This window comes from Danio rerio, chromosome 16 (genome assembly GCF_049306965.1).
Source record: "Danio rerio strain Tuebingen ecotype United States chromosome 16, GRCz12tu, whole genome shotgun sequence".
Lineage (NCBI taxonomy): Eukaryota > Metazoa > Chordata > Actinopteri > Cypriniformes > Danionidae > Danio > Danio rerio.
In genome coordinates this window covers 47,201,944-47,228,073 of record NC_133191.1, presented here as the reverse complement: position 1 = coordinate 47,228,073, position 26,130 = coordinate 47,201,944, and the positions used below count along the sequence as shown (strand labels likewise).

The 26,130-nt window shown below is 34.5% G+C and overlaps 3 protein-coding genes across 24 annotated transcripts in view; 2 read left to right on the top strand and 1 right to left on the bottom strand.

The window, feature by feature from the left end:
• The first annotated feature begins 1,812 nt into the window (after positions 1–1,812).
• LOC137487854 (uncharacterized) lies at positions 1,813–9,336 on the top strand. 8 transcript variants are annotated; one of them, XM_073926607.1, is made up of 6 exons: positions 1,897–2,327; positions 5,391–5,477; positions 5,578–6,173; positions 6,264–6,443; positions 6,522–6,698; positions 6,777–9,336. In XM_073926607.1, the coding sequence occupies exons 3-6, from the start codon at positions 5,633–5,635 to the stop codon at positions 7,457–7,459; spliced, it is 1,581 nt and encodes a 526-aa protein (XP_073782708.1). In that variant the 5' UTR covers positions 1,897–2,327; positions 5,391–5,477; positions 5,578–5,632; the 3' UTR covers positions 7,460–9,336. The 8 variants fall into 8 exon arrangements, with proteins under 8 accessions (XP_073782706.1, XP_073782707.1, XP_073782708.1 ...); XM_073926608.1 differs by having other exon boundaries at positions 2,109–2,327; positions 5,109–5,477; XM_073926605.1 differs by having other exon boundaries at positions 1,813–2,327; positions 5,391–6,173.
• Positions 9,337–10,797: 1,461 nt separating this feature from the next.
• Positions 10,798–19,724, bottom strand: si:ch211-135n15.2. 2 transcript variants are annotated; one of them, XM_005158288.6, is made up of 7 exons: positions 19,603–19,721; positions 18,058–18,225; positions 15,970–16,053; positions 15,835–15,891; positions 15,677–15,757; positions 13,912–14,004; positions 10,798–11,423 (listed from the first exon to the last, which is right to left on the bottom strand). In XM_005158288.6, exons 2-7 carry the CDS (start codon positions 18,160–18,162, stop codon positions 11,073–11,075), a joined length of 771 nt encoding a protein of 256 aa, XP_005158345.2. In that variant the 5' UTR covers positions 18,163–18,225; positions 19,603–19,721; the 3' UTR covers positions 10,798–11,072.
• Positions 19,725–22,224: 2,500 nt separating this feature from the next.
• The window catches only part of slc4a7 (solute carrier family 4 member 7), an 83,066-nt gene continuing 79,160 nt past the window's right edge, over positions 22,225–26,130 (top strand). For all 14 annotated transcript variants that reach the window (XM_073926593.1, XM_073926589.1, XM_073926591.1 and 11 more), the window contains exon 1: positions 22,225–22,360. In XM_073926593.1, the coding sequence (XP_073782694.1) occupies positions 22,316–22,360 (45 nt within the window). In that variant the 5' untranslated portion in view covers positions 22,225–22,315. The remainder of the gene's footprint in view (positions 22,361–26,130) is intronic.

Sequence of the window (26,130 nt, the reverse complement as noted above, 5' to 3'; positions counted from 1 at the left end):
CAATCTCAGAACCAGTGGCAGGCTCATCTCTTCTCTGTTTGCTGGACACACAGCAGTGTCATCAGCACCTGAGAGCACTTGTCCTGTAAAAACACTGCTTGTCAGTTTGACACACACACACACACACACACACACACACACACACACACACACACACACACACACACACACAGAGACAAACATACATGTATTCCCAGCTGTGAAACATCATCAAACAAAGCAAAGCACTAAACAGACATCAGAACATCAGCCACATATGAAATGCCTACTGTCTCTGCCATTTAGTGTAAAGACTTAAGCTTAAAAGCAATACTTATGGGACAGATAAACAATTTTTTATACTTAAGTCATTGACCAAACTAGCTGTAAATGGCACCTCTTAATTAAATGAGTTACAAGTAATTATAGGCTACAGTTTTATGCAAATTTGTTAGGCCTACTACTATACATTTAATCTTTTGCATTAAAAATTCAAAGTTACTAGAAAACATACAAAATATAAATATAAATAGACAACAAGTAAATGTTATATATGGAAAAATGTAAAGATCTCTTGAAAAAAACTATGTATGAACTATATGACAATATATGCACAGCTAATGTTTTTTAGCCAATGATGAACTTCTGGTGAAAGCTTTATCTGACTATTTTCAATTTCCCAAGGTTCGTTTTCCAGCATCGATGTTGTAATGTAATTAAAATACAATCAGACAAAAAAATCATATTTTAATGACATGGAGCAGAAAATATAATTTAATGCACTTATTTGACGTGATTCTCACTTTATATTGTATCTCAGCAAGACACTGAAAATTGCTGTTTTTATTTATTTATTTTTTATTCTTTTTTTTTTTTTTTTTTTTTTAAGAAATCAGATCTTAAAGAGCATATTGTAGGTTAGACACCCCAGTGAGTCAATGTGAAGAAAAATAAAGTAAGAACGAGATTTAAAAAAAAAAAAAAAAACCTTAAAGTACGCTATTACGACATCTGGAGTCGTTTATAGTGGTAATTTTTTTCTTCCGTATCTAAAAATCGCTAGACTAGAAGTGATGTCGAAATGGGGAGAAGTGCGATAGTTTCACAATGGATCCTAATGAGAGTTCAGTCGAGGAAATCGCAAATGTGTATTTAAATGAGTACGATGGCCCTCAGCCATATAAATATGAACCTGCAATGCGGCCAAGAGATCAGGGGCAGGCTAATAGACAAAACAGCAGTCAGAGAAGACAAGTTGAGCTGTGGTGTGAGGAGAGCCAGTGGAGAACAGGGCAGGTGTCTTGGTGAGAGATTAGTGTTGGCTTACAGATATAAACATAAGCTAGGGAAATCTAATGAGGAAATAGCAAAACTACTATAGCTTATCGATAAGTATTAATAAAATGAACATACATATTATACATGAGTAATTATAACATGTATTATAATTGTTATTTACATTATGTATTCAATGATATATAATACCGAGTAAATACAAAAAAAAGTACATATATTTGTATTTACTCGTTTTTATTAATGTACATAATAAATAATATTATATATATAATATAACTATTTTATTCATTTCTAAATTACTTACCGTTTAACAGACCTATACTACTTTGGGATGTCACTTTTTTAAGATGAATACATAAATACAAAACGTGACAAACACATCAAAGAATATACAACATATGGCAATGTACAATGGCAATTTACTTTAAAACCTTTCTATTATACAATGTTTTCAGATCTTTAATGCCACTGTAAAAAAATTAAGTTGCAAATCACAGCAGAAAAGGGAAAAAGAGAGTTAAACAAATTTGTCTCATAGGTGTTTTTGTGGCAAATGTGAGGCTGATGAGAGTATGCAGCGATTTTGTATGTGATGACAATTCACCGGAAGCTAGGGCTGGCTGACTAAAATTAAAAGTCCATGTTACTCTGATCAACTTAAATGTTATTAGACCTTAAAACTCCAATTAATTGTAATATCTGTTGTTTTTGTCCACAGCCATATATTATTAACCTGCGTTGAATGAATGAAACTTACGGAAGTATAAACACAGACACACACAAAACGAAATGGGAGGGGGCCAAACTATTGAATACGTTTTTGGGGTAGTGCTGGCGTTTGGCCTGTTTTAAACCTTGCTAGGTTTCACGCTATAGCTTAAGTACATAAATATCTCTCCGAGTAAAAACTGGATTCATTTTTCTTTATAAATATAACATGAGATAAAACGTGCAGCATATTCGTTGAGGTGTCATAAAGTAGGATCCCTGAACTAATTTGAGTTAGTCCTACAGAAATTGTGTGGCGGTGGAAGGACGATCACCTAAATGGGGTAAGCAGATCTTTAAATTGCTTTACGTTGTGATAAACAGGATGTAAATGTTTCTACTGAAATTGTTTATAAGCCTTTTAAAAGTAAAAAAAAAAAAAAAAAAAAACACTGAAGAACAAGCTAAATCGTCGTTCACACTATATACTGTGATGTTTATAATTTGTTCCTTGTGCGCCCTCTGCTGGAGCATATGGATACTGCACATACCTTCGCTTTATTGTTATATTCAGTGACTCTTTCGCTACTGAATTGTTTTTAAATAGAGAAAACAGTTTACAGGTTTTATTCTAAATCTTGGGTCTTAATCTTGAAATAAAAAATGAGCAATAAAATGGTGTGAAGCAGCAAAAGTGGCCCTTATTAAAATGAGTTTGAATAATAATTTGGCGATTGTTGTTATTCATGAATTTTCAAATGTACTTTTTTTTTTTTTACAAGAGGCTAGATAAATTGTAAAGCTCTGCATTATTATTGTTATTTTTATTCAAATGGTCAAATTCTGACTTGGAAAGTTGAATGTGCTGGCCAGTTTGTTATTTATAATTTGCCTGAATGACAATAGGCTGGTTTTTAGTTGTTTTAGGCTTTTTTTTTTTTTTTTTTTTTTTTTAGAAACTGATTCATATATATGAAGTCATTTGTGTCTGATTGTGTTTTTTCACATTTATTTATTGTAAATCTTTAGTAAATATTTTTGGTACAACAAAATTATGGTTTGTTTGTTATGATGGTTATGATGACCATCCGACAAGCTAATTCAGCTAAAAATAGTGCTTAAAATGTGTTGAAATCTCATAATTAAATAGAAAATGAGGCGTATAATTGCATAAAAGGTCCACTTTTTGAGAAATTAAGAACCACGCCTTTCACCGGGGTGGCAGGCCTGTGAAAGAACACAAAAGAGTGTGATTACACTATTGTTAATCAATCATACAGTAAATAAAACAAGTCACTCATCATGCTTTTCCATCACCTTGCACAGATTAATAAATTTATCTAAATAACATTTAGATTTTTAATGATAGGCTAGACAATTATGAAATTAACTTTACATTTTTTTTAATTTAAAAGCCATTGATTTTATATTTAAATTTAGTACACACATGTATTATACACAAAGATAAAGTTCTAACCATTTATACTTGCAACATGTCAGCCTGTTAAACAAACATTAGATCAAAACAAATCCAAATATCAAACAAATAAAATCATATACAGTTGAAGTCAAAATTATTAGCCCCCTTGAATAATTAGACCGCTTGTTTATTTTTTTCCCAATTTGTTTTTAATGAAGAGATTTTTTCAGCACATTTATAAACATAATAGTTTTCTTAACTCATTTTTATAGTGAATTCATTTTATCTTTGCCATGATGACCTTAAATAATATTTTACTAGATATTTTTCAAGAAACTTCTATACAGTTTAACGTGACATTTAAAGGCTTAACTAGGTTAATTAGGTTAACTAGACGGGTTAGGGTAATAAGGCAAGTTATTGTATTACAGTGGTTTGTTCTGTAGACTATCGAGAAAAAAATTAGCTTAAAGGGGCTAATATTTTTCCCTAAAATAGTGTTTAAAAAAAAAAAAAAAAAAAAATATATATATATATATATATATATATATATATATATATATATATATATATATATATATATATATATATATATATATATATATATATATATATATATATATAAAATAAAAATACTGCTTTTATTCTTGCCGGAATAAAATAAATCAGACTTTCTCCAGAAGAAAAGATATTTTCAGACATACTGTGAAAATATCCTTACTCTCTTAAACATCATTTGGGAAATATTTAAAAAAGGAAAAAAAAAAAAAAGGCGGGGCTAATAATTCGGTGTGTGTGTATTCTTTTCATGCTCCTAGCCACAGCCTATTGAAAGAGGTGGTTCTTTTCTCTCAAAAAGTGGACATTTTTTCAGTTATTGGCCTCATTTTCTTATAAATTATTAGGTTAAAATACTGCATTTTGGTGATATTTTAAGAGCAAAGCATTGGTAGATTCGCTTGTCGGATGGTGACACTTTTTGATGTACCAAAAATATTTCAAGCAAAAATGTGCTGACAATACTATTTGACTGTAAGTGTATATTTACTGATGTGCATTTAAACTGTTAGAGTTTTATAAATAATGTAATGAAATTAGCATTTAATGTTTTATATAGAAATATGAACATTTATTATCATCAATTTATCAATAATCAAAAAATAAATAAATAAATAAACTATTAGGAAACTTTTAAAACTTATTTTAAATTAAAGACTTTAGTCTATAAGCAAATAACAAACTGGGCAGTTCAGTTAGTTTTCCTCAGTCAGTATTTGGCCATTTGAATAATTAAAAATTAAATTAGTCTTAAAGCCTTCTTCTTTCGGTTATGTCCACAATTTATGATGGCTTAGTATACAAAAATGGGAGAAATCAGCTCATGTAGGGACCAAATTCTGGACTGTTAGTGGAGGGTCTTTCGAACCACCTGAACCCCCTCCCCCTCCCCCCCTCCAAACCTTACGGGCCTGCTTTTTAATATAAACTTGTCATGCCAATAAAAGCAATTATTAAATTTAATTGAATTAAAAAAACACAGTCAGGAAATTAAAAATGCACTTTATATTTCCAAACAGAACTATATACTAATAGAGGAAGAAACCTGCAAAAACAAACTAAAAACAAATAATATGCAAATGTATAAATAAATGACAATAAATAAATTTACAAATACATATTTATTTATTTATTGTTGTTGTTGTAGGTTTCGTCCTCCATATATTCTTGGAAGAAGATGAATATCTGATGAATAACTGATATTTATTCAATATTGGCTGATTTTCACCTCTAGAGGGAGCCACACTTTCACTTATGCAGTAGACCTGCTATATTAAAATCTGCCCCAAATCTCATCTGCGTTAAATCCGTCGTTTAAGAAATGCGCTCAGAGTAAAATGAGAACCGATTTGATGAATTTATAAATGAATTAAACAAATGTATTATGGAAATAAAAGGCCTGTATAAGTGAATATTGGCTATTTTACAGATTTAAATGATGCCTGATAGAACGTCACAGGTTTGAAGGCACGCGGACGTTCTAAAAGAATGTTGACATCATAGCGGCCATTCCACGGTGAAAAGTTACATTTGACAGTCGCCATTATCGCTTGGTGAATCCAGTTTGTAGTTGTTGTTGTAATATAACTCCACTTTTTCAACATGTGGTCTAACAGTCAGTCCGTGCCACGATCTCCAGAACATCGAGACGTGAGCTCTCCTAAGCGTCAGATGAAAGTTTCAGTGAAAAGTGTCAGCTACTTTTTACCTGTGTCTGATCTGAACGCCAATGCTGGCCGTCCCTCGTCTGATCTGTCCCATTCCTGGAGCAGTTCAGTGAGGATGGACACAAGTACGCCTCTCCATCAGCATGAGGTTGTATGCTCAAACCTGACTGTTCTGAAGCTGCGCCATGTTCCTGTGAAACCTGCTGAGAAGCAGAATTTCACTGATGGTCATGGACTGCCAAAGCGTCGAGGAGTGAGGTCTTTTAAGCATATGATGGAGGTTTCACTGGAAGACATCAGCTATCTTTCATGTGAGCCTGACCTGAATGCCAGCGTTGACCATTCCTCATCTCTTCTGCCCCATTCTGAGAGTCGAGAAGTGAGAATGGATAAACGTACACCTGTCCGTCCTCGTCCTGCTGCCCCACGCTCCAAACTGCCCATTCTGAAATCAAAGAGTGTTCCTGTGAAGCCTGTCAACCAGCAGAGTTTCACAGATGAACCCTCAGAATGGCTGGGCGTGGACTCCAATCATATGAAGAAAGGTAGGCCTCCAGTGAAAAACATCAACCCTTCATGTGAGTCTGACTTTAATGTCATTGTTGCCCCCTGCTCATTTTTTGTGTCTCTCTCAGGGAGCCAATCAGGGATACTGGATAAACGTAGGCCTCTCCGCCATCATCCTGATGCTCCACGCTCCAAACTACCCATTCTGAAGTCAAAGTGTGTTCCTGTGAAGCCTGTCAACCAGCAGAGTTTCACAGATGAACCTTCAGAATGGCTGGGCGTGGACTCCAATCATGATATGATGAAAGGTACAGTGGAAAACATCAACCCTTCATGCGAGTCTGACCTCAGTGTTGCCCCTTGCTCATTTTTTGTGCCTCTTTCAGGGAGCCAATCAGTGAGACTGGACAAGCGTAGGCCTCTCCGACATCATCCTGCTGCTCCACGATCAAAACTGCCCATTCTAAAGACAAAGTGTGTTCCTGTGAAGCCTGTCAACCAGCAGAGTTTCACAGATGAACCCGCAGAATGGCTGGGCGTGGACTCCAATCATATGATGAAAGGTACAGTGGAAAACATCAACCCTTCATGTGAGTCTGACCTCAGTGTTGCCCCTTGCTCATTTTTTGTTGGCCTTTCAGGGAGCCAACCTGTGAGGATGGACAAGCGTACATCTCTGCGCAAACATCCTGTTGCTGGACGCTCAAAACTGCCTGTTCTGGAGTCAAAGTGTGTTCCTGTGAAGCCTGTCAGTGGACAGAAATTCACTAATGGACCTCCAGAGCATCAGATGAAAGTTTCTCTGAAAGATCCTCCATGTGAGTCTGAGCTGAATGTCAGTGTTGAGTGTTCCTCATCTCTTCTGGCAGTGAGAGTAGGCAAATCCCAGCATCCTGCTGCTGTTTCAACACAAATGCCTATTTTGAGGCGACGCTGTGCTTCTGTTAAGCTTTTGGCTGGACAAGAGTTCATTGACGAAGCTCCAGAACGTCAAGCGTCCAGGTTTCCTCCTTTAGTAAATAAGGGAGAGAGGAACGGCGCCGACCCTTCATGTGGGTCTGATTGTAAAGTTAAGTCTCACCTGTCCTTACCCAGCCTGCCACGTCTTATAAGTGGAGTGAAGATGGACGAACATGTGCCTCTGCCTGTTCCTGTGTTTGCAAATTTGCCTGTTTTGAAACCAGCTCATGTTGCTATGCGACCTGCTCTTCCTTCAAACTTCATGTTTTTCCCACTTGATAATGATGTCAAGATGAAGAGGACTCGCTCAATAACAAGAAGCCCTCCTCTGCTTTCAAGATTCCACTCTGCAACCTATTTTTAGGACTATTCTTGTTTTTGTGTGTCATTAAATGTTGTCAAACTTTAGAACTATCCTCTCTGTGTTGTTCTTTTTTAATGATTATTTGTGTATTAATCAGTTATTTGAGCATTGAGGGTCAGAAAGATTTTCAACTTGCTTTAAAAAGTTCCATCACCTTGCATAGATTAATTAATTATTTCAAAAAACATTTTAATTTATAATGATAATGTTTGACAAATTATGAAATGAGCTTTACATTTTCTTTTTTCATTATTTAAAAGCCATTGATTTGAAAATTAGTGTATTCACATGTATTATACACAAATATAAAGTTCTAACCACTTGCAAAATGTCAGCCTGTTAAACAGACAGTCGATCAAAATAAATCCAAATCAAATAAATTGAACTACCTTTATTTGTCCAAAGGTAGCAAAATACATCTATTTATGTGTAAGTTTAGCATAGTGAGCAGTTAATATGGTCTCTTTTTATCTCTGGGTTTCTAAAACAGCTTGGGATTCGAAGTGACTCACAACAGACATGAAGATTTCCCATTTTTAAATAAAACCTTGGTAATAGATTAATTATCATGTTCGGGTGGTTCAAATGGCCCACCCCTCACTGACAACGGTCCAAAATATGTCCCAAACATGAGTTAATTTGTCCTATTTTGACTGTTATGCCATGATAATAAGTAAAAAATAAGACTGAGCGGAATTCTCAATAGTTTTGTCCAATGCAAATAATTATTTTTCACGAGTCTAACATCCAGCTGTTTGAAAATGCACAATTTGACATAAGAGAAGTCATCTTTTGCTGCTGTATTGTTTTTAAGTAGAGAAAACAGTTTACATGTTTTATTCTAAATCTTGGGTCTTACTCTTGAAACAAACACAAAAAAAGAGCAATAAAAAGGTAAGCAACAAAAGTGGCCCTTATTAAAATGAATTTAAATACTAATTTGGTGATTGTTGTTATTCATGAATTTTCAAATGCACTTTTTTACAAGAGAGGCTAGATAACTTGTAAATCTCTACATTATTATTGTTATTTTTATTCAAATGGTCAAATTCTGACTGAGGAAAGTTGAATGTGCTGGCCAGTTTGTTATTTATAATTTGCCTGAATGACAATAGGCTGGTTTTTAGTTTGAAACTGATTCATATATATGTTTTCTAATGATAAATGATGTAATTTATGTCTGATTGTGTTTTTTCATATTTATTTATTGTAAATCTTTTGTAAATATTTTTGGTAAATCAAAAGGTGTGGTTATGATAACCATCCGACAAGCTAATTCAGCTAAAAATAGTGCTTAAAATGTGTTGAAATCTCATAGTTAAATAGAAAATGAGGCGTATTATTGCAAAAACAAAGGTCCTTTTTTTTTTTAGAAATAAGGAATCACCCCTTTCACTGGGGTGGCTACAGGCCTGCCATTGGTGGTAGACGGAGATATGACTGAGGCCTCTCTCGCACACTCTCTGTGTTGTGCGCGTTTCCTCTCGCTGCTTTTCCTTGACTTTTGTTAGTGACGGTACTGCGTGCAGTTTCTCGCATTCATCAAAATTTCAGCCCAAAATTGACACAGGTAATAACTTCAGTGACAGTCATGTTCATGTTGTGAAACACTATCAAAATGTCCACCACTGTTGAATATATTAGTCTTCTATTTTCAATAGCGATTTTAAAACTTTTAATATAGAAGTCGTCGGCTATGCAGCGGCTTTTATAAATCAGAAATTGAGTGTACATAGTTTTACATTAAGAAATGCAGTCTTGAATTTACATGCATTAAATGCATTAAACAAAAAACTTTGAATAATTGTTTAAGTAGTTTGTGATGTTAAAGTGTGCCCCCAAAAACACTAGTGGCTCCTCCTACTTTTTAAAAAAGAACATTGAATAAACTAAAAAAAAATGAAACACAACGTCACATCATTTGTTTTAGAAAGAAAATAAGCAGTGTCTCTACGAAAGCATCTGGCTGTCAGGTCTTTGACTTGGACTTTGCTCCAGCGCCCCTACACCTAGATGCTCATGACAAGAATAGCATGTGCATTTATCTTTGAGGTGTAAATCGCAGTCGTGCATAAATGAATGATATTTTTACTTTTTTACAAATAATAATCCATGATCACATTACACAATACTGAAACTGCACGTCAAAATAGCACATTGTCAGTATTTTTGAGACCCCATAAAATTTCACAAATCATGTTTTCAGGAGAGCCCATGCCTTTTTTAGAGGAGCCGAGCTCCCTCTAGCTCCCCCGTAGTTCGCACCCTGCTTTCAAGATTAAAATGTAGTCTACTGTATTAAAATGAACATCGGTTATGGACATCGGTTTATTTATTACAGAAAAGTAAAAAGTAATATATATATATATATATATATATATATATATATATATATATATATATATAAATTTATACAACAGTTCTGTCTGGTACTCGAGTCTGATTGGCTGATAGCCATGATATATTTAAGTCAGTGGTTCTCAAACTGTGGTACGTGTACCATTAGTGGTACACAGGCCTCCTTAGTGGTACTCGGAGGAATGAAATACGTCATGTACATGCTACACATATTAAAAAATTTTTCAAAAATGATCTATTTAATATGCCATATATGACATATAGCCTATATTTCTGAGGTAATCTACCACGTTTTTTAAGTGTGCAGAGGTGTAGCTGCTTTACTGGGTCTACTACGCTATTGTATTTCAATACTGCTCATTTTGGTGGTACTTGGAGAGACAATTTTTTTCTGAGGTGGTACTTGAGGAAAAAAGTTTGAGAACTACTGATTTAAGTAATATCAGCACCAGTACAGCCTCTTTACTCTGTGTATTACTCTGCCCACATACAGCCAGCAAAAAGCAGACACTACAGATCTAAAGTTGAAAAGATGCTTGCTCAACTGTTTAACTGTCAGCTTATGATTTGAATCCGACGCAGAAGAAAGTAGTTCCTCATACAAAAGGGTTTTTGAGACTCTCCATGTTTGATTTTGTTTTTATATACTCAATTATGCTGTCAAACTGTTGTATAAACGCAATATCACACTCGTAGCAGTGCGATATGGGTGTATATCGGCACTGGTGGGGGCACTAAGGCACTCAGCCTGCAGCCTCGTGCCAACGCACACCTCCTACCAGTGCCGATATACAGCCATATCGCACTGTTACGAGTGTGATATTGCTCATATATATATTTAATAAAAAATTTAATGTTTATTTTACTCGAAGATGAGTCAAAAAGGACATTTTTGTTTAAGAAAAAACACCTCAATTTTAAACAATCCAAAACACAAATAGTTCAAATTAATTACACCATAATTCTTAGTACACACCATATACTGCCAAAAAAACATTTAATTGTTTCTTAAACTTGTAGTTGTCAGACAAAAAATATACATATACAGCAAAAAAAACAACAAAGTGATGTAAAATCAATGATTCATACACAAATACTGGAATTATATTAATAAATATGTGAATACTGAAAATATAAAACTTTTAAAAGAGTAATACCTACACACGATACATGAATTTATACATTTTCAAACAAAAGTGGGCTCAAATAAAGCACTCTGAGTGATTTCTTCCAAGGATCATAACAATCCCATTAGTTATAGTTGTGGCAATGGAGTGGCAGAAGGACTTGGATCACAGTTCAATGCAGATGCTGGTGGACGTGAATCATAGCTTGGTAGAGGTTCAGAAAGATGTAGATCATAATTAAACGAAGGTGAAGACAAGACTGCATCATTATTTGAGATGTAGTTTGCCAGAGAAGGATATAGATCATATTTTGGCAGAGGTGCAGAAAGTTTTGGATTGTAGTTTGATTGAAGTGCAGAACTGCCTTGATCACTGTATGGTGGAGGTATAAAGGGGTTTTGTTGTCCCTGAGGCTCAGTATTGTTATCAGTCATGTAAGGCACATCTCTGTTTATGTAACTCACTGCAGCTCGCCCAGACTGAGAAACAAAAACACAACAAAAACAGGATTTTGCACTGTAAAAAAGATCTGTTAATGAACAGTTTTCATATTTTGTGAATCACAAGTGTTTTCTGCTTATTTGTGAATTGCCCTGTGAGAGGTTGATCTCTGCTCTGTCCACTTTTGATGGTACAGATAAACTCTACAGTTTAACAAAATGATTTTTATTGATATCCCTGCTAAAAAATCCAGCTTAAACCAGCCTAGGCTGGTTGGCTGGTTTTAGCTGGTCGACCAGGCTGGTTTTCGAGGGGTTTTGGCCATTTCCATTCTGGTTTCCAGTCATTTCCAGCCTGGTCTTAGCTAGTCAGGCTGGAAAATGACCAGCTAAATCCAGCTAAACCAGCTTGACCAGCCTGGTTTAAGCTGGACATAGCTGGTTTTGGCTGGGCTCCCAGCCTGGCTAGGCTGGTCAAGCTGGTTTTTGCTGGTCATCTCCCAGCCTGACCAGCCAAGACCAGGCTGGAAATGGCTGGAAACCAGCCTGGAAATGGCCAACACCCCTCTAAAACCAGCCTGGTCGACCAGCTAAAACCAGCCAACCAGCCTAGGCTGGTTTAAGCTGTTTTTTTCAGTAGGGATGTTTGTAGTTTGAAATAATATAATATATTAAATAATAATATATAGAGAAATAAGTCTGTAAAATAACAGAAGACATACTGGCAGTTTAAAACAAGGTTTTTGTTGCATAATATACAACACCAACAGACATTAGGGTATATGCGGAAGTATGCTAAAGGACTTTTAATTTGCCTGTAACCTGGGTTAAGCGCTTCCAGTGAACTGTACGCCTTTGCAAAATCGGCATGTTTAAGGTCTGTTTTCTTTAAAAATCTGTGATCTCCTATGGCTGAGTGATATCTGATATAAAGTAGGTCTCAGATTGTACGAGAAGCACTGCATTAAATTACATTTTTCCCCATCATCCCCATCCTTTAAAATATGAAAATTTTTTTTACCCCAGTATATTCAATGGAGCTTCTGCGCTAGCCTGTGGTTCTGATGGGCGCATGCGAGTAAAAGTCTATTTAACTAATTGTACTTTAATAATATTACAACATCGATGCTGTTAAAGGAACCGTATAGAACGGAAAAAAATCACATTAACCTAGGTTCACGGGAAGTTTATCAGTATGGGAAGAAACACTAGCTCCGCATATCCCCTATATATCACTTGAAACTATTAAAAATGTTCATAAAAGTTACTTTTTACAACTTTTCATGGTTAAAAGTTGTCGGAACAAAGATCAAGGTCCCATAATGCAATTCAAAAGCATATATAAATGAGGAAAAATAAAAATATGATTCACAAAATACGGGAAACTGCTAATTTACTGATATTATTAGTGTGTCTTACATTCATTATTGGAAGGATGGTAGTGGGTTTAGAATTAATAAAACATTGAAGGATTTGCACATCCAAAATTTAAAATTAGCCCATGATTTACTCAAATCGAAGGCATCCTATACGGCTGTGTGAATAACCGATTTTGTCAGTAAAGCCAGTTCTAGTAGACCTTGCTTTAGCACATGCTTTTTTAGACTGGGTTGTAGTTCACTCTAAAGCTAACCAAAAAGTCAAAATCGATATAATCAGGTAATTGCGATAACTGTTCTGTGATAATGACAGCTGTTTGCGAAGCTTCCTAATGTGCTGTGTAGTAGACGCTGCACATAATAAATACCACATATATTACAAAGTCCAAATTCACTTTGTAAAGAGTGTTTGAAAGAAATCCTTCTGTGAGATGACACTGTAGTCGTGTTATTATTGTACTGTAGTCAAAGGGTCACGCGGAATCAATGAAAGCAGTTAAATCTTCTGTTTATAATGCAACACTATGGGGATTTCCTGGTTTTGTCTTCATGGGTGTTTGGAGTTTCTACAAGAGAGCGCCCTCTGTCTTTGGGGCAGAGTGTTTTTTCTTTATCAATCAAAAATAAGTCCAATAATGTAAGTCCATTCATAATAAAAAAAAAATCCAATGACTCTGGGAAAAAAATAAATGTCTCCTGAAGCAAATTTGTGAATTTTTGTAAGAAAAATACTGCCCGAGGTGCATTTTTTTGATGCATTTATCGTCATGAGAGGCACATTTTATTATAGATGGATAAATGGATTATTGGAATAATATTGGACTGTTAAAGAAAAACACCTTTGCCATTGTAGAGCTGAAAAATCCCAAGATAATAAAAAATTAAACTGTTTAATAAATAATAATAATAATAATAATAATATATATATATATATACATATATATATAAAACAAAAAATAGAGAACTAAAATAATAAACGTTTAGATGGTATTCGACTGAAATAAGAAAGTCATATACACTAATATTATGCCTTGAGGGTGAGTAAATCATGGTTTAATTTCCATCCTTTTTGTGAACTAACCCTTTAATTTAAAATTTGCCTTTTATTTTTTAAGTTTGTTTAGCAAAAGAAATGGTAAGTAGTTTACCTTCTTGCAGCAGTCACAAAATGTAGAGGCCACAATAACAGAGAGGATGAAGATCAGAACATCACAGACTAGCAAGAGAATTAGAGTCTCACCCTGAGGAAGAATAGAGGCAGAATCATCATAAACGAAAACGAAATCTAAAGTTTATTTAGATAGCACTTTTCACACACAATGTTAATTCAAAGTGCTTTACAGAAACAAGAATATACAAAAACAAGTATAAATATATAAATATTGGTAATAATATAAGTATTAGTATATGAGAATTAGTAATTAATTTGTCTTGATGAAATCGTTAAAAGTAGCATGATTGATGTAAGGGGGAAAGGCCCTTTTAAACAATAATTGATACAGCTTGTATGTAGCATGCATTACAAAATGTATTATTTCTATTCTTTTCTCTTTTTTTTTGCAAAAGCTAAATGTTAAACAAAACAATTATTTGACCTTGATGGTTTAAAAATCTCTGATTAAAATGTCATTCAGCGTAATAGTATTGTATATACCAAAACAAATGTAACAAAATGTTTAACAGAAACCAAACCAATTTGTCAGGTAAATGTAGAACGAGTATCATTTGAAGCCCAAACTATATTAAAGTCTCTATTCAGACCAGAAATGCCAAAAGTAGGGCCGCGGGCCAAAGTTGGCTCATGATTACCTTTGATTTGGCCCACCATCCCATTTGTAAAGAAAGAAAAAATGAAGGGAATGGTCGGAGGTGGGGTGATTGCCTTTAGTAGAGATTGTCTTTTCTAATTTAACGCAACCTTTTGCTTGTTTGTTTTATTGTTGAGCTACAAAAAGCAAGCTTGAATTAAATCTTTTAATTAAATGTTGCGAAGGGATCATATTCCTTTAAATGTGTATTGAATTTCATTGTGTTATGAAAAGAAATCGTTTGTTTTCATTGTAATAATTTCATTATAAAATGTGAAAAATTTTAATGCTATAGTTAACCTAATATGATTAAAGTAACACTTTTTATTTATTTTTAAATATTATTTTAAAAATTAGGAAAATACCCCAGACGACTTTTAATTGCTAATTTAACTTAGTCGCACAGCCCACAGTTATGTTTGGCCCTTCAGAAGAAAAACTTTGGGCACCCCGATTTAGACTCTATTCACTCAAACGCTATTAAAACTCAGAAATACCAGCCTGATCTTACCAGAAAACAAAAGTATTTTACATTTTGTCAGATTAGTGGCTAATTCGTACGAATTTGTACGAATTCAGTCATATGAAAATGTACGATTTTAAAAAGGAGGTGTGGTACACAACCCCACCCCTAACCCCAACTGTCATTGGTTGATGAGCAAGCCATACTAAGTTGTGCAAATTAGATCATAGGAATTAGCCACTAAATCAAAAAGTTGCGTATGGCCGTGAGATTGCGTTGGAAATACTAATTATTTTTTTCATATTAAATCTTTGAATTTTGCCACTTTGATCATTTTAGTCATTTAATATATGATCAAATTTAGCATGATGACTAATTCTTTTTTAATACTTAAGCATGTCAATTAATACTCATAAATAATTACTATGCATAATTGTTCACACAAAGGCTTATATGTCATATGGAATCATTATTGCCCATATTTTGGTTAATATTAATATGCTTTTTTTTCTGCTTTTGTGAATTTAACTTTATGCTGACACCAAGAATGGGATGCATAATTTTTACCCATAAACACTGACCAAAAAGGTTATTTAAAATATATTTTTACATTTGCTAGGCTTAAATCAGGAAGTCTCTTACCTCACTGTCCAAACAGTGACATGGAATGGAGACAACGGCTGCTATGGCACTGAAACAGTTCAGAAGCTGTGAGATTCTGACCTGAATCGAGTAAAAAACGTAATGCATTGTTGTCTAAAACATATTTTCTTTTATTAGATGATATATACAAAACTCACCTGACATGTGCTACGAATGTGTGCAGCTGAGATAGTCACAGATCCAGTTAAAATTGACTACAGTAAAAAGAAGTAAAGATTGTTCAGGGTTTGTTATTGGCACGGTGTTGTCTTGGTGTTGGAATCAATACTTACAATTAGACACGGCCAGAGAAGATACAAAAACCTTGTCCAGATTGATAGAACAAGCATTTCTATACCTACTGATATTTCCAAAGCCTGTAAAATACAAAACAATTAATTGTTTCCTTTTAATGTAAAATTTAGCATGTATACACTACCTGACAATGGTCTTGTCACCTATCTAAGTTTTAGGAACAACAAATAATAACTTGACTTCTAGTTGATCATTTGGTTTCAGAAGTGGCTTATATGAAAGGCAAAGGCCTCTAGATTATGCTTATTTTACCAAAATAAAATATGATCATGCTTTGATTTTTAATGATTTAATTAGGACAGTAAGGTCTAACTTTGTTTAGACAAAAGTCTTGTAATTTAACAGAAATAATGTACAGTATGGAATATAAAGTCATGGATGCTCCCATGAGCTTGAAGGACTGCATCCATGCATCTCTGCAAAGACTCAAATATATTAATAAAGTCATCTGAAAGGAAGCCTTCTTGCAGGAATCCCAGAGTTCATCAAGATTCTTTGGATTCATCTTCAATGCCTCCTCCTTCATCTTACCCCAGACATGCTCAATAATGTTCATTTCTGGTGACTGGGCTGGCCAATCCTGAAGCACCTTGACCTTCTTTGCTTTCAGGAAATTTTGATGTGGAGGCTGAAGTATGATAAGGAGCGCTATCCTGCTGAAGAATATATCAATATGTTGCAATAGGTCTTCTGCAGTATTTGTGATGATTGGGATGCAGTTTAACAGATGATTCATCAGAAAAATCTACATTCTGTCACTTTTCCAAATGATCAACTAGAAATCAATTTATTGTTTGTTGCTTTTGTCAGGCAGTGTACACTCAGGAAAAAAAGAGCTGTCAGTGTGGAGGTATCCTAAGGCGAGGGTTTTTATATTTTTTACATATATATTAGTGGTTAAATTTGTTACATTGTATATGTTATTTTGTATTCATATTTAAATCTTTGTTTTGTATTAATTCTATTTAGATTTATTACAATTAATCCATTTGGTTAATTTATTATTTATTGTTTGTCTGTTTATTTATTTATCTTAATGTAAAGCAATTTATTGTTTATTTTATTTAAATTATTATTTACTAAAAAAAGCAAGTTTAAAGTAATGTTCTGCTATGCATAATACAATAATTAGTAGTCATTCACTCATTCATTCATTTTCTTGTCGGCTTAGTCTCTTTATTAATCCGGGGTCGCCACAGCTTAATGAACCGCCAACTTATCCAGCAACTTTTTACGCAGCGGATGCCCTTCCAGCCGCAACCCATCTCTGGGAAACATCCACATGCATTCACACACACACTCATACACAACTGACAATTTAGCTTACCCAATTCACCTGTACCAAATGTCTTTGGACTGTGGGGGAAACCGGAGCACCGGGAGGAAACCCACACGAACGCAGAGAGAACATGCAAACTCCACCCAGAAGCGCCAACTGAGCTGAGGCTCGAACAAGCGACCCAGCGACCTTCTTGCTGTGAGGCGGCAGCACTACCTACTGCACCACTGCTTCGCCCTATAATTAGTAGTACTTTGCAATAATTGCAAACATATTTGTTTAAATATGAGTAAATATTTTTACATGTGTATTATAGGTTAAATATGTTACAGTTAATAAAAATGTATATGTATAAATATTTATACTTTTGTGCTTTCTTACTGTTTTTACACCAGTGTGCCCAATTTTTTTTTTTATCTTGCCTGGGGCCCCTAAACTCTACAGGCCGGCACTGACACCAAATCAGACAATATAAACTATTAAAAATGTACACTTTTTCTTCCTTACAGACTTTTCAAGGGCAACAGTTGCTGGAAAAAAGATCAAGGTCTCAAAATGTAATTAAAAAGCATAACGAGGCTGTAAAAAATAAAAACACAAATCACAAAATATGGAAAACTGCAATTTACAGATTTTTCTTTTACAGTATAGGCAACCTTTAAATGTAAATATAAGGGTTTTAGCTTTTGTACTCTTAGGTTCCCATCCCAGTGGCAGCACAGTGCCTTTTGTCTTAAGATTGTAACAGAAAGGAATAGAGAGATAGATGTTGAACATATTTATTTACCCCCAAAGCCTTTGGGCTGATGTTCAGGAATTTAGAAAGCACCTGTTGGTCAAATGGTGAGGTTTGTTGCTGGAGATAGCTGTTCATATCATCATGTCTGGGCATCCTTAAATGTGCTGGTAGAAATATGTTGCAATTAGATGTTCTGAATGAATGAGTTTATTATTCCTACAAGATTTAAAAGCAATTTTCACTTTTATGTTTTTCAAAAGTAAAGAGGAAACAAGTATAACACTGCATATTCTCAGAACATGCACATACACACACAAACAGTTAACAGAAGAGTTCAAAGCTGGTGCTTATCTAAACCTATTTCAAATTCAAGTGAATCTGAAAGGGAATCTATTGTCCTCTTTTTTTTAAAAGCGCTTGTTAGGAATGGGATTTGAACTCACGAGTTCACAAATAATCTTGAATGCTAATTATGTAGTGCCATTACAACCTGACCGCAACACACAATGTGGCAAAACCTGTTCTGACTCTTTAGGACAGGAGTCCTTAGATTCTAAACTCTAAAGATCCAAAATACAGAATTTTTGTGAAACCCACACGTCCTGATTAACTTGAATTCACTGTGTTTTTTACATCTAGAAGCACATCTGTTCATATTTTGTAAAGGTGGAGTCCTGTGAGTCAAAAGAATTCCTAATGCAGCAAACAAACCACCTTAACTGAAAAGCAAAATTAAATTGACTTGTAAATTAAAAAAGTCTTACAAAAAATTACCGAAATGTAATGCCTCTGCAAGACGACAGCATTTTCTGGTTGACTACAATATATGGAATCATTTAATTTACTTGATCTCTACAACATAAGATTTGCATGAAAACAAAGAAACATAGTATATTCATGTAAAAACCATTGCATGTGCAGAGTTGGAGGATTATATATGTCATAGTTTGCACTGGTTAGTTTCTACTTTGGCAGACTGTTTCAGCTACTGCCCAATCTATAAACACAGAAAGATACTCATGGTAATCTGATAACATTACGATTGTTAATAACATTATTGTTGATGTTAATATTATGTTTACCTTGTTATATATATATATATATATATATATATATATATATATATATATATATATATATATATATATATATATATATATATATATATATATATATATATATATATATATATATATATATATATAATAATGTTGTTACATTCCTTATCTGAAGGATAAATATGCTGCAAGTTCTGAATTAAACTTTGATTAAACAGTTTGTACTTTACAATAATAATGAAGTTTGGGTCTGTTAATCCCGCAGGTTTATGTCAGCTTTACTGTAAGTCAAAAGTATTTATAGAATCAAATGTCATTTTCTTGCAGCTGAAGATCAGGAATTACTAGAAAGGTTTCATGAGCGAAACTATGAATAGTGCAAATGTGCAAACCGTAGAGAAGACAGCTGATAGAGGTTATGTTTTATTTTCCAAATTAATCTAGATGTATATGTACAGTATATCATAGTTTGCACTCTGTCTCTAGCAAACCTGTACAAACACAGAGAGGCAGATGGTAGATGAAGAATGCTTACCTTGGGTAACAAGAATTCAGTGTTACAATTAAAATCCATTTAGAAGTAGAAATAGCACCTAATCTGGAGGAACTGAATCATTATTGATGTTGACGGCGTGTTTGTCTTGAGTCATTTTCAGTTAGTGCTTCCTAGTAAGACTTCTTCCTTCTCAGAAGACTCCACCTCCACAAAATATGCAAAGAATGATCCTTAAATGACACAATCATTCAAGATGTAAACATAGAGTTGAACTCTGATTATAAATATTCTTAGCAATATTGACAAATTAAGAAAGAATTTTTTCTTTGTAGACATGCTATAATCGTAAGGCTTTAGGAGTCAAAGGAATAAATTTTAAACATAAGGACTCAAGTCTGATTCCGTAGTGATCAGTTTTTGCATTGCTTTTACACATTATGATGTAGATAACAGCACTCATTTATACTGAAATGGAAATCTCTTATTCTTGTCACTTTAAAAGCATCTTGTCAGTGGCGGGATTTAAACCCATCATTGCAGAATGCTCATCACAAATCTGGCTCCTTAACTAAAAAGCAAAATACAATTGACATTTACATTTTAAAATAGTTAAATTCTGGAATAAAGACATAAAGTCATATGACATATTTAAAGTCTGTTATAAACCAACCTACCGTCCATCTACTGCACATGTGTCAATTCCAGTTCCCGGAGGGCCGCAGCTATGTACAGTTTAGTTACATTACACACTCACCTGTAGGTTTCAAACAAGCCTGCAGGACTCAATTAGTTTGATCAGGTGTGTTTAATTAGGGTTTGAACTAAACCGTGTAAAGCAGCGGCCCTCCAGAAACTGGAACTGACATCTGTGATGTACTGTAGCCCACATAAATGATCATTCATAACCACAAGGGGGCGTCACAGTGCAGGTATAGAAATCGTAGCTACGCACCAAATTTCTGAATTTACAGGGAAAGAAAGAAAGAAAGAAAGAAAGAAAGAAAGAAAGAAAGAAAGGAAATAGGCAAAATGTGTGCATGTGCATTATTTTGTTTAGCTCATCATTTGCCATCACAAGTTGATTAATAATATGAAGGACCTCTGTTAGGCATTAAAAATTATGTAACATTAGAAAAATAATATTTACAAGTACAATAGATGTTAAACAAATGTATGAAATCTTTCCTAGAACCCCCCCCCCCCCCCCCCAAAGACATTTAAATCACAATTTATACTGTACAAAGTTAGATTGTAAATGTATATGTGTAAATATTGTTTGTAATAAATTATATTAAATAGACCACATTATGTTAATAGACTATATTACAGTACTGTACTATTAAATTTATTATTTATATACTAATTTTAACTTACTTTAAACCACAATTTTAAAATAATTTCCAATAATCTTGTTGTTATAATAATAATAATAATAATAATAATAATAATAATAATAATAATAATATTACTATTATTATTATTATTATTATTTTAAAAATTCACCGGGTGACATGGTGGCTCAATGGTTAGCACTGTCGCTTCACAGCAAGAAGGTCTCTGGTTGGAGTCCCAGCTGGGCCAGTTGGCATTTCTATGTGGAGTTCGCATCAGGCCTGTAGGCAGCCTGTTGAAAGGGGTGGTACTATCATTTTGTCATTTAAATATCATTCAATTAAATAACAAACGGGCCAGCACATTCAATTTTCCTCAGTCACACTGAAGCGACAGCCAAAGCCTTTTTCGCTGGTTTATTTTTATAATTTATAATGGCATAACAGTCAAAATGGGACAATTGAGCTCATATATGAGACAAATTCTTGACCTTTGTCAACATCTTTCAAACCACCCAAACCCGAATAAGTTGGTGGTTTATTCCGTTGTGACAACCTCTGATGAATAATGAACTAAGCGGAAAGAAAACAAAAGAACCAATGAATTTTTATTTACTTTTGACATTATGCTGTGCACGTCACGATGGCGCAGTGGGGTAGCACGATCGCCTCACAGCAAGAAGGTCGCCAGCCCCAGCTGGGTCAGTTGCCATTTCTGTGTGGAGTTTGTTCCATATATATAGGTATAGGTGAATTGAATAAGCTAAATTTGCTGTAGTGTATTTGTGTGGTATGGGTGTTTGCCAGTGATGGGTTGCAGCTGGAAGGTCATTCGCTGCGTAAAACATGCTGGATAAGTTGGCGGTTCATTCCGTGGTGGCGACCTGCTTTCAGGACTAAGCTGAAAATGAATGAACTATTTTGTGCTCCTGGAACTACAATATAAACTTTGCCTTTGTATGTATTAGTAAAATCTAATAGTTTTGAAAAGTTCGATGGTTTCACCTTTACACCCTCTTTTGTTTTTGTTATCTCCCAATCTGTAACACATTACGCCTAATAACCCCATGACACAAAATTCTGTTGTCTACTGTTGTACTTCATCCTCACGGCGAGGTTTCTTTCCCTAGTGGATTTTATACGCTATCCAATAGCCGGTCAACTCCCCCCTTCCTTATAAATATTCATATTCCAGAGTCGTTGCTTTAATGCTATTGGCTAACAAAATGCCGGTCGCGGCTGAGCGAACGGATGAAATCACCTGCCAATCTCACAGTGGGCGGGACTTGTCAAGCCCCGATATATGTAAAAATACCATTCACACGCTTTCAGTGGCTGTGACACGAGCGAAGGGGCATTTCGAAATATCATATTCAAATCAGTCTCCGGCGAGGGACGGAAGAAGTCACCAGTTTGAACAAATGGAGGAAGATAGCAGCGAACAGATGAAACCTCTTCTAACCACAGTGAGTATGAAGTTATTTGTTGTTGTCTCGTCAGAGTTGAGTTTTGCGGAAGCTATGAGATTCTCTGCGCGCGTCCGTTTCAAAGAAAGAAATGGGACGGGGATAAGGGGGAAAGGGATGGTGGACTGATATAAAGCATCACTTCCTTTGGTCTGTTAACCAACCAGGACTGTCCACATTGTAGTAGTATACTTTAATGGTGCCTGATTTGAGATGGTATCGCAGTGGAAAGGTGCTTTCATTGTTTTGGGGTGACCACGCTTCTGCCAGGAAGTGTCGTTTAGTTCATTGCGTCACAATAACGGTGAAAGACCAGCGCTTTATGTACTGGAAAGGCTGTCTATATGTCTCGTTTTCAGGATATCATTACTCAAAACACTTTAAAAACATTGAAGTTATGACATTACATTTGTTTTGGGGTGTAGTTAATTTCCTCACGATTATGTTTTTGTCTTTTTGGCACGTATTGATAAAATATCTTTGTGTTTGCCTGTCTTTGTGTGTAACTTTATATATAACGTTATATACAGTATATATGAATAAGAAAGCATTAAACAAAGTAAAGGTAGCAGATAAATGACAAAAAGATGCCAATAAATGTCAACTTTTTCTGACAGTTTTTATATACTGGACATTGTACCTGAAATACAAACACAAATACAGCGAATAAAAAGTCATCACCAAAAATTCTAAAATGGACTGATGGTTGATTTTTGAGTTGTTCTGTATAGAAATACAGCATTCATTTAGTTGTTAGATTTTTTTTTATTATTAAAAACATTTTACAAATGTAAAAACCCAGTCATTGTTGTTGTCCTCAGCCCAATTAAACCTACAGCTTTAATAGTTTTGTAATGCTAAAACTGTTATTTAGATTAAAAAAACTTCAGAAATAGCAAGTTTAAGTTGTAATCATTCACATCAGTTGATTTAAAGCATGAAATTTTAAATAAATTCCACAAATAAATACTACAAACATATAATACAAATAAATTTAAATGCATGTTTCCCTATGTTTCTGTCAGTCCTGTCACATTTGCATTAAATTGAATAATAAAGGATACACCTTGAAGGCTATGACTCTGAAATGACATCATTTGATGGAGGAGAGGCTGACGGGGATAAAGGATGCGTTCTGTCATTGAATTGTATGATTTTTAGGCTTGTTTTTATATGATTTGTTTTGAGGACAAGCTTGAGGGTCAGGCTCTTTCACTTTTTTTTTTAAGTGAAAATGTACATTTCTGGTAGAATGTCCCTTGCATCTAAAACGGTGTGATTTTTTTTGTAGCATTTCATTGTATATTTTAAAGAAATGTCAGGAGAGAGAGAGAGAGAGAGAGAGAGAGAAGTTTCACTTAAATAAATGACTATAAATTGTTTATTAGGTTAATAAAAATAAAAAAACAAATATATTTGCGGACATTCTTATATTCATTTATTCATTTTAAATGACAAAATACCAGTTTTCTTTTTAAGATTTAAGATGAAAAATTAAAAATTTAATTATACGATTTTTTTGTACAAATAACAGATCAATCACAGAAAAATTAAAACTTTTTTACAACTGTCACACTGTAAAAAAATGGACCTTAAATTCACAGTAAATTATAATCCTTTGGGGTTAATATTGAGTTGGCTCAATCTATAACAGCTTCCACTATTCTAGCACAAAGTTAAGGAGTGTGTTTATGGGAATTTTGTTTACCATTCCACTTAAAGCGCATTTGTGACGCTAGGCATTGATGTTGGATGAGAAGGCCTGGCTCACAGTCTCTGCTGTAATTCATCCCAAAACTGTTCAGTCCGGTTTAGGTCGGGACTCTGTGCAGGCCAGTTAAATTCCTCCACACCAAACATTGCTCATCCATGTCATTATGGGCCTTGCTTTGTGCAATAGTGCACAGTCATGTTGGTACGGCAAGGGGCCGTTCACAAACTGTTCCTTCAAAGTTTAGAGCATGAAATTGTCGAAAATCTTTTAATATGCTAAACCATTAAGAGTTTCTTTTCAGTAGAAGGGGCCAAGTCCAACCGCGCGACATAATCCTCCCTCCATCAAACTACACTGCAGTACAGTTCTGCTAACAACCCAAAACCCAGAGTAATTTTTCAGATTGCCTGACAGAGAAATGTTTTCGTCATACCAGAAAACACCTTTCCAGTACTCTAAAGCCCAGTGATTAAGTGGTTTACACAATCCAATGCTTAGCTATGCACTTAGTAGTGGTGGGTTTGGATCCAGCTGCTTGGCCACGTAAACCTATTCCCCAAAGCTCTCTACACACTGTTCTTGAGCTAATCTGAAGGCCACATGAAGTTTAGAGGTCTGTATCTATTGACTCTGATGAAAATTGGTGACATCTGTGCACTGTTCATCTCCGCATGAGCTACTGTAACCCCACACTGTACATGGCCTACTGCATTGTGTAGCTTCCTCTTTGATCTGATACCATTAACAGTTGAGAGTGGAATACACCTATTTATCAACTTCAGAAGTCACAATCACATTATTCTTTCAGGACACGAAGACTTAAAATGCACTCCTTTTTATCACTTGTTATGTCTGTTAGCTAAAGACATCTTTAAATGTCAACTAGTTAACATACATTTGAATAGTGAACCCAACCATTTTTATCACTTGTTATGTCTGTCAGCCATAGACATCTTAAAATGTAAACTAATTTAACATCAATTTGTATAGTGAACAACTGATTATTCGCTCTTACTGCTGTTATATATTTACATGTGTGTATGACTGCACCCTTTCTTTCCGTCTTTCTTTCATTTCCAAAAAGCTTAATTTTCAAAGCCATAATTACTTTCCCTTATTTTCTTCTTATTGTCCTTCCAGTAGATACAAACGGCCTTGATGTTCTTTCAATCCTTATGTATGTTTTAACGCGTACAGTATTACATTGCTTACTCAACGTAACAATAATAGTAGCTTTTGGTTAGACATTAGAGATGTACTGATAGGAGGATTTTTTTGGCCGATACCAATTGCATCAAAGTCCCTTTAAGGCAAGTCATTTGACTCGTTGGCTATCTTTTGAAACACCTCTCTGGTAGTTTTTCCACAATAGAGAAATTAGAAACTTCTAATTTTCTAAAACTGTTTGCCAAGCTTCTGATTACATTATATATTTGACATTATACTGTCTCATAAGTTTCGTTTCTAAACGTTCGAATCAAACAAAATCAGCATTTTTTCAGGTTGCCCAAGCTAATGCTCATGCGCTCTCAAAAGAAACGAGATCACGACACCAACCTAATTTTTGGCAGTGTTATCATCTTCTGGATTATGCTTCGTTAGATTGCGCTGGCCTTCAGAAGTACACTGAAAAAAATTATTCAAAGATGATTCCTTGGATTTACTAAATTCGTTTAGGTTAAGTGATTGTAAACCATTGATTTGGGTTGAATTTAAACAAAAAAAAAGTTGAACATTACTAAACTTAATTAGTTTGATTAAATTCAACCCATTTAAATTATTTGCAACAATTTTGCAGACATCATTTTTTTCAGTCACAATTTTTTTATTAATTCACAATTTGGTCTTGATGGTGATTCACTTCCAGAAATGACAGCCAGTCTTTGTCTACTAATTTGTGGGGCGTTTGAGTAGTTGCTTTCATGTGATGTGCGCTTGACAGGACCGACTGTACCTCGCGTTCATTTCATACAGATAATAAAACCCAAAAACATTTGTTTTCAAGTGCACTTGCTTCATTTAAAAGTACAGATTTCAAGCTTTATGTGGATATATT

What these genes read in the sequence shown, in the direction of transcription:
- LOC137487854 (XM_068214049.2), top strand. Translation starts at nt 5,564, where the DNA reads ATGTGGTCTAACAGTCAGTCCGTGCCACGATCTCCAGAACATCGAGAC. An exon ending in CTCCAATCATATGAAGAAAG is followed by an intron (nt 6,174 to 6,263) that starts GTAGGCCTCCAG and finishes TGTCTCTCTCAG; the next exon opens with GGAGCCAATCAGGGATACTG.
- si:ch211-135n15.2 (XM_005158288.6), bottom strand. Translation starts at nt 18,162, where the DNA reads ATGCCCAGACATGATGATATGAACAGCTATCTCCAGCAACAAACCTCA. An exon ending in TCAGCCCAAAGGCTTTGGGG is followed by an intron (nt 16,054 to 18,057) that starts GTAAATAAATAT and finishes TGTATTTTACAG; the next exon opens with GCTTTGGAAATATCAGTAGG. An exon ending in TTTGTGACTGCTGCAAGAAG is followed by an intron (nt 11,424 to 13,911) that starts GTAAACTACTTA and finishes TTTGTTTCTCAG; the next exon opens with TCTGGGCGAGCTGCAGTGAG.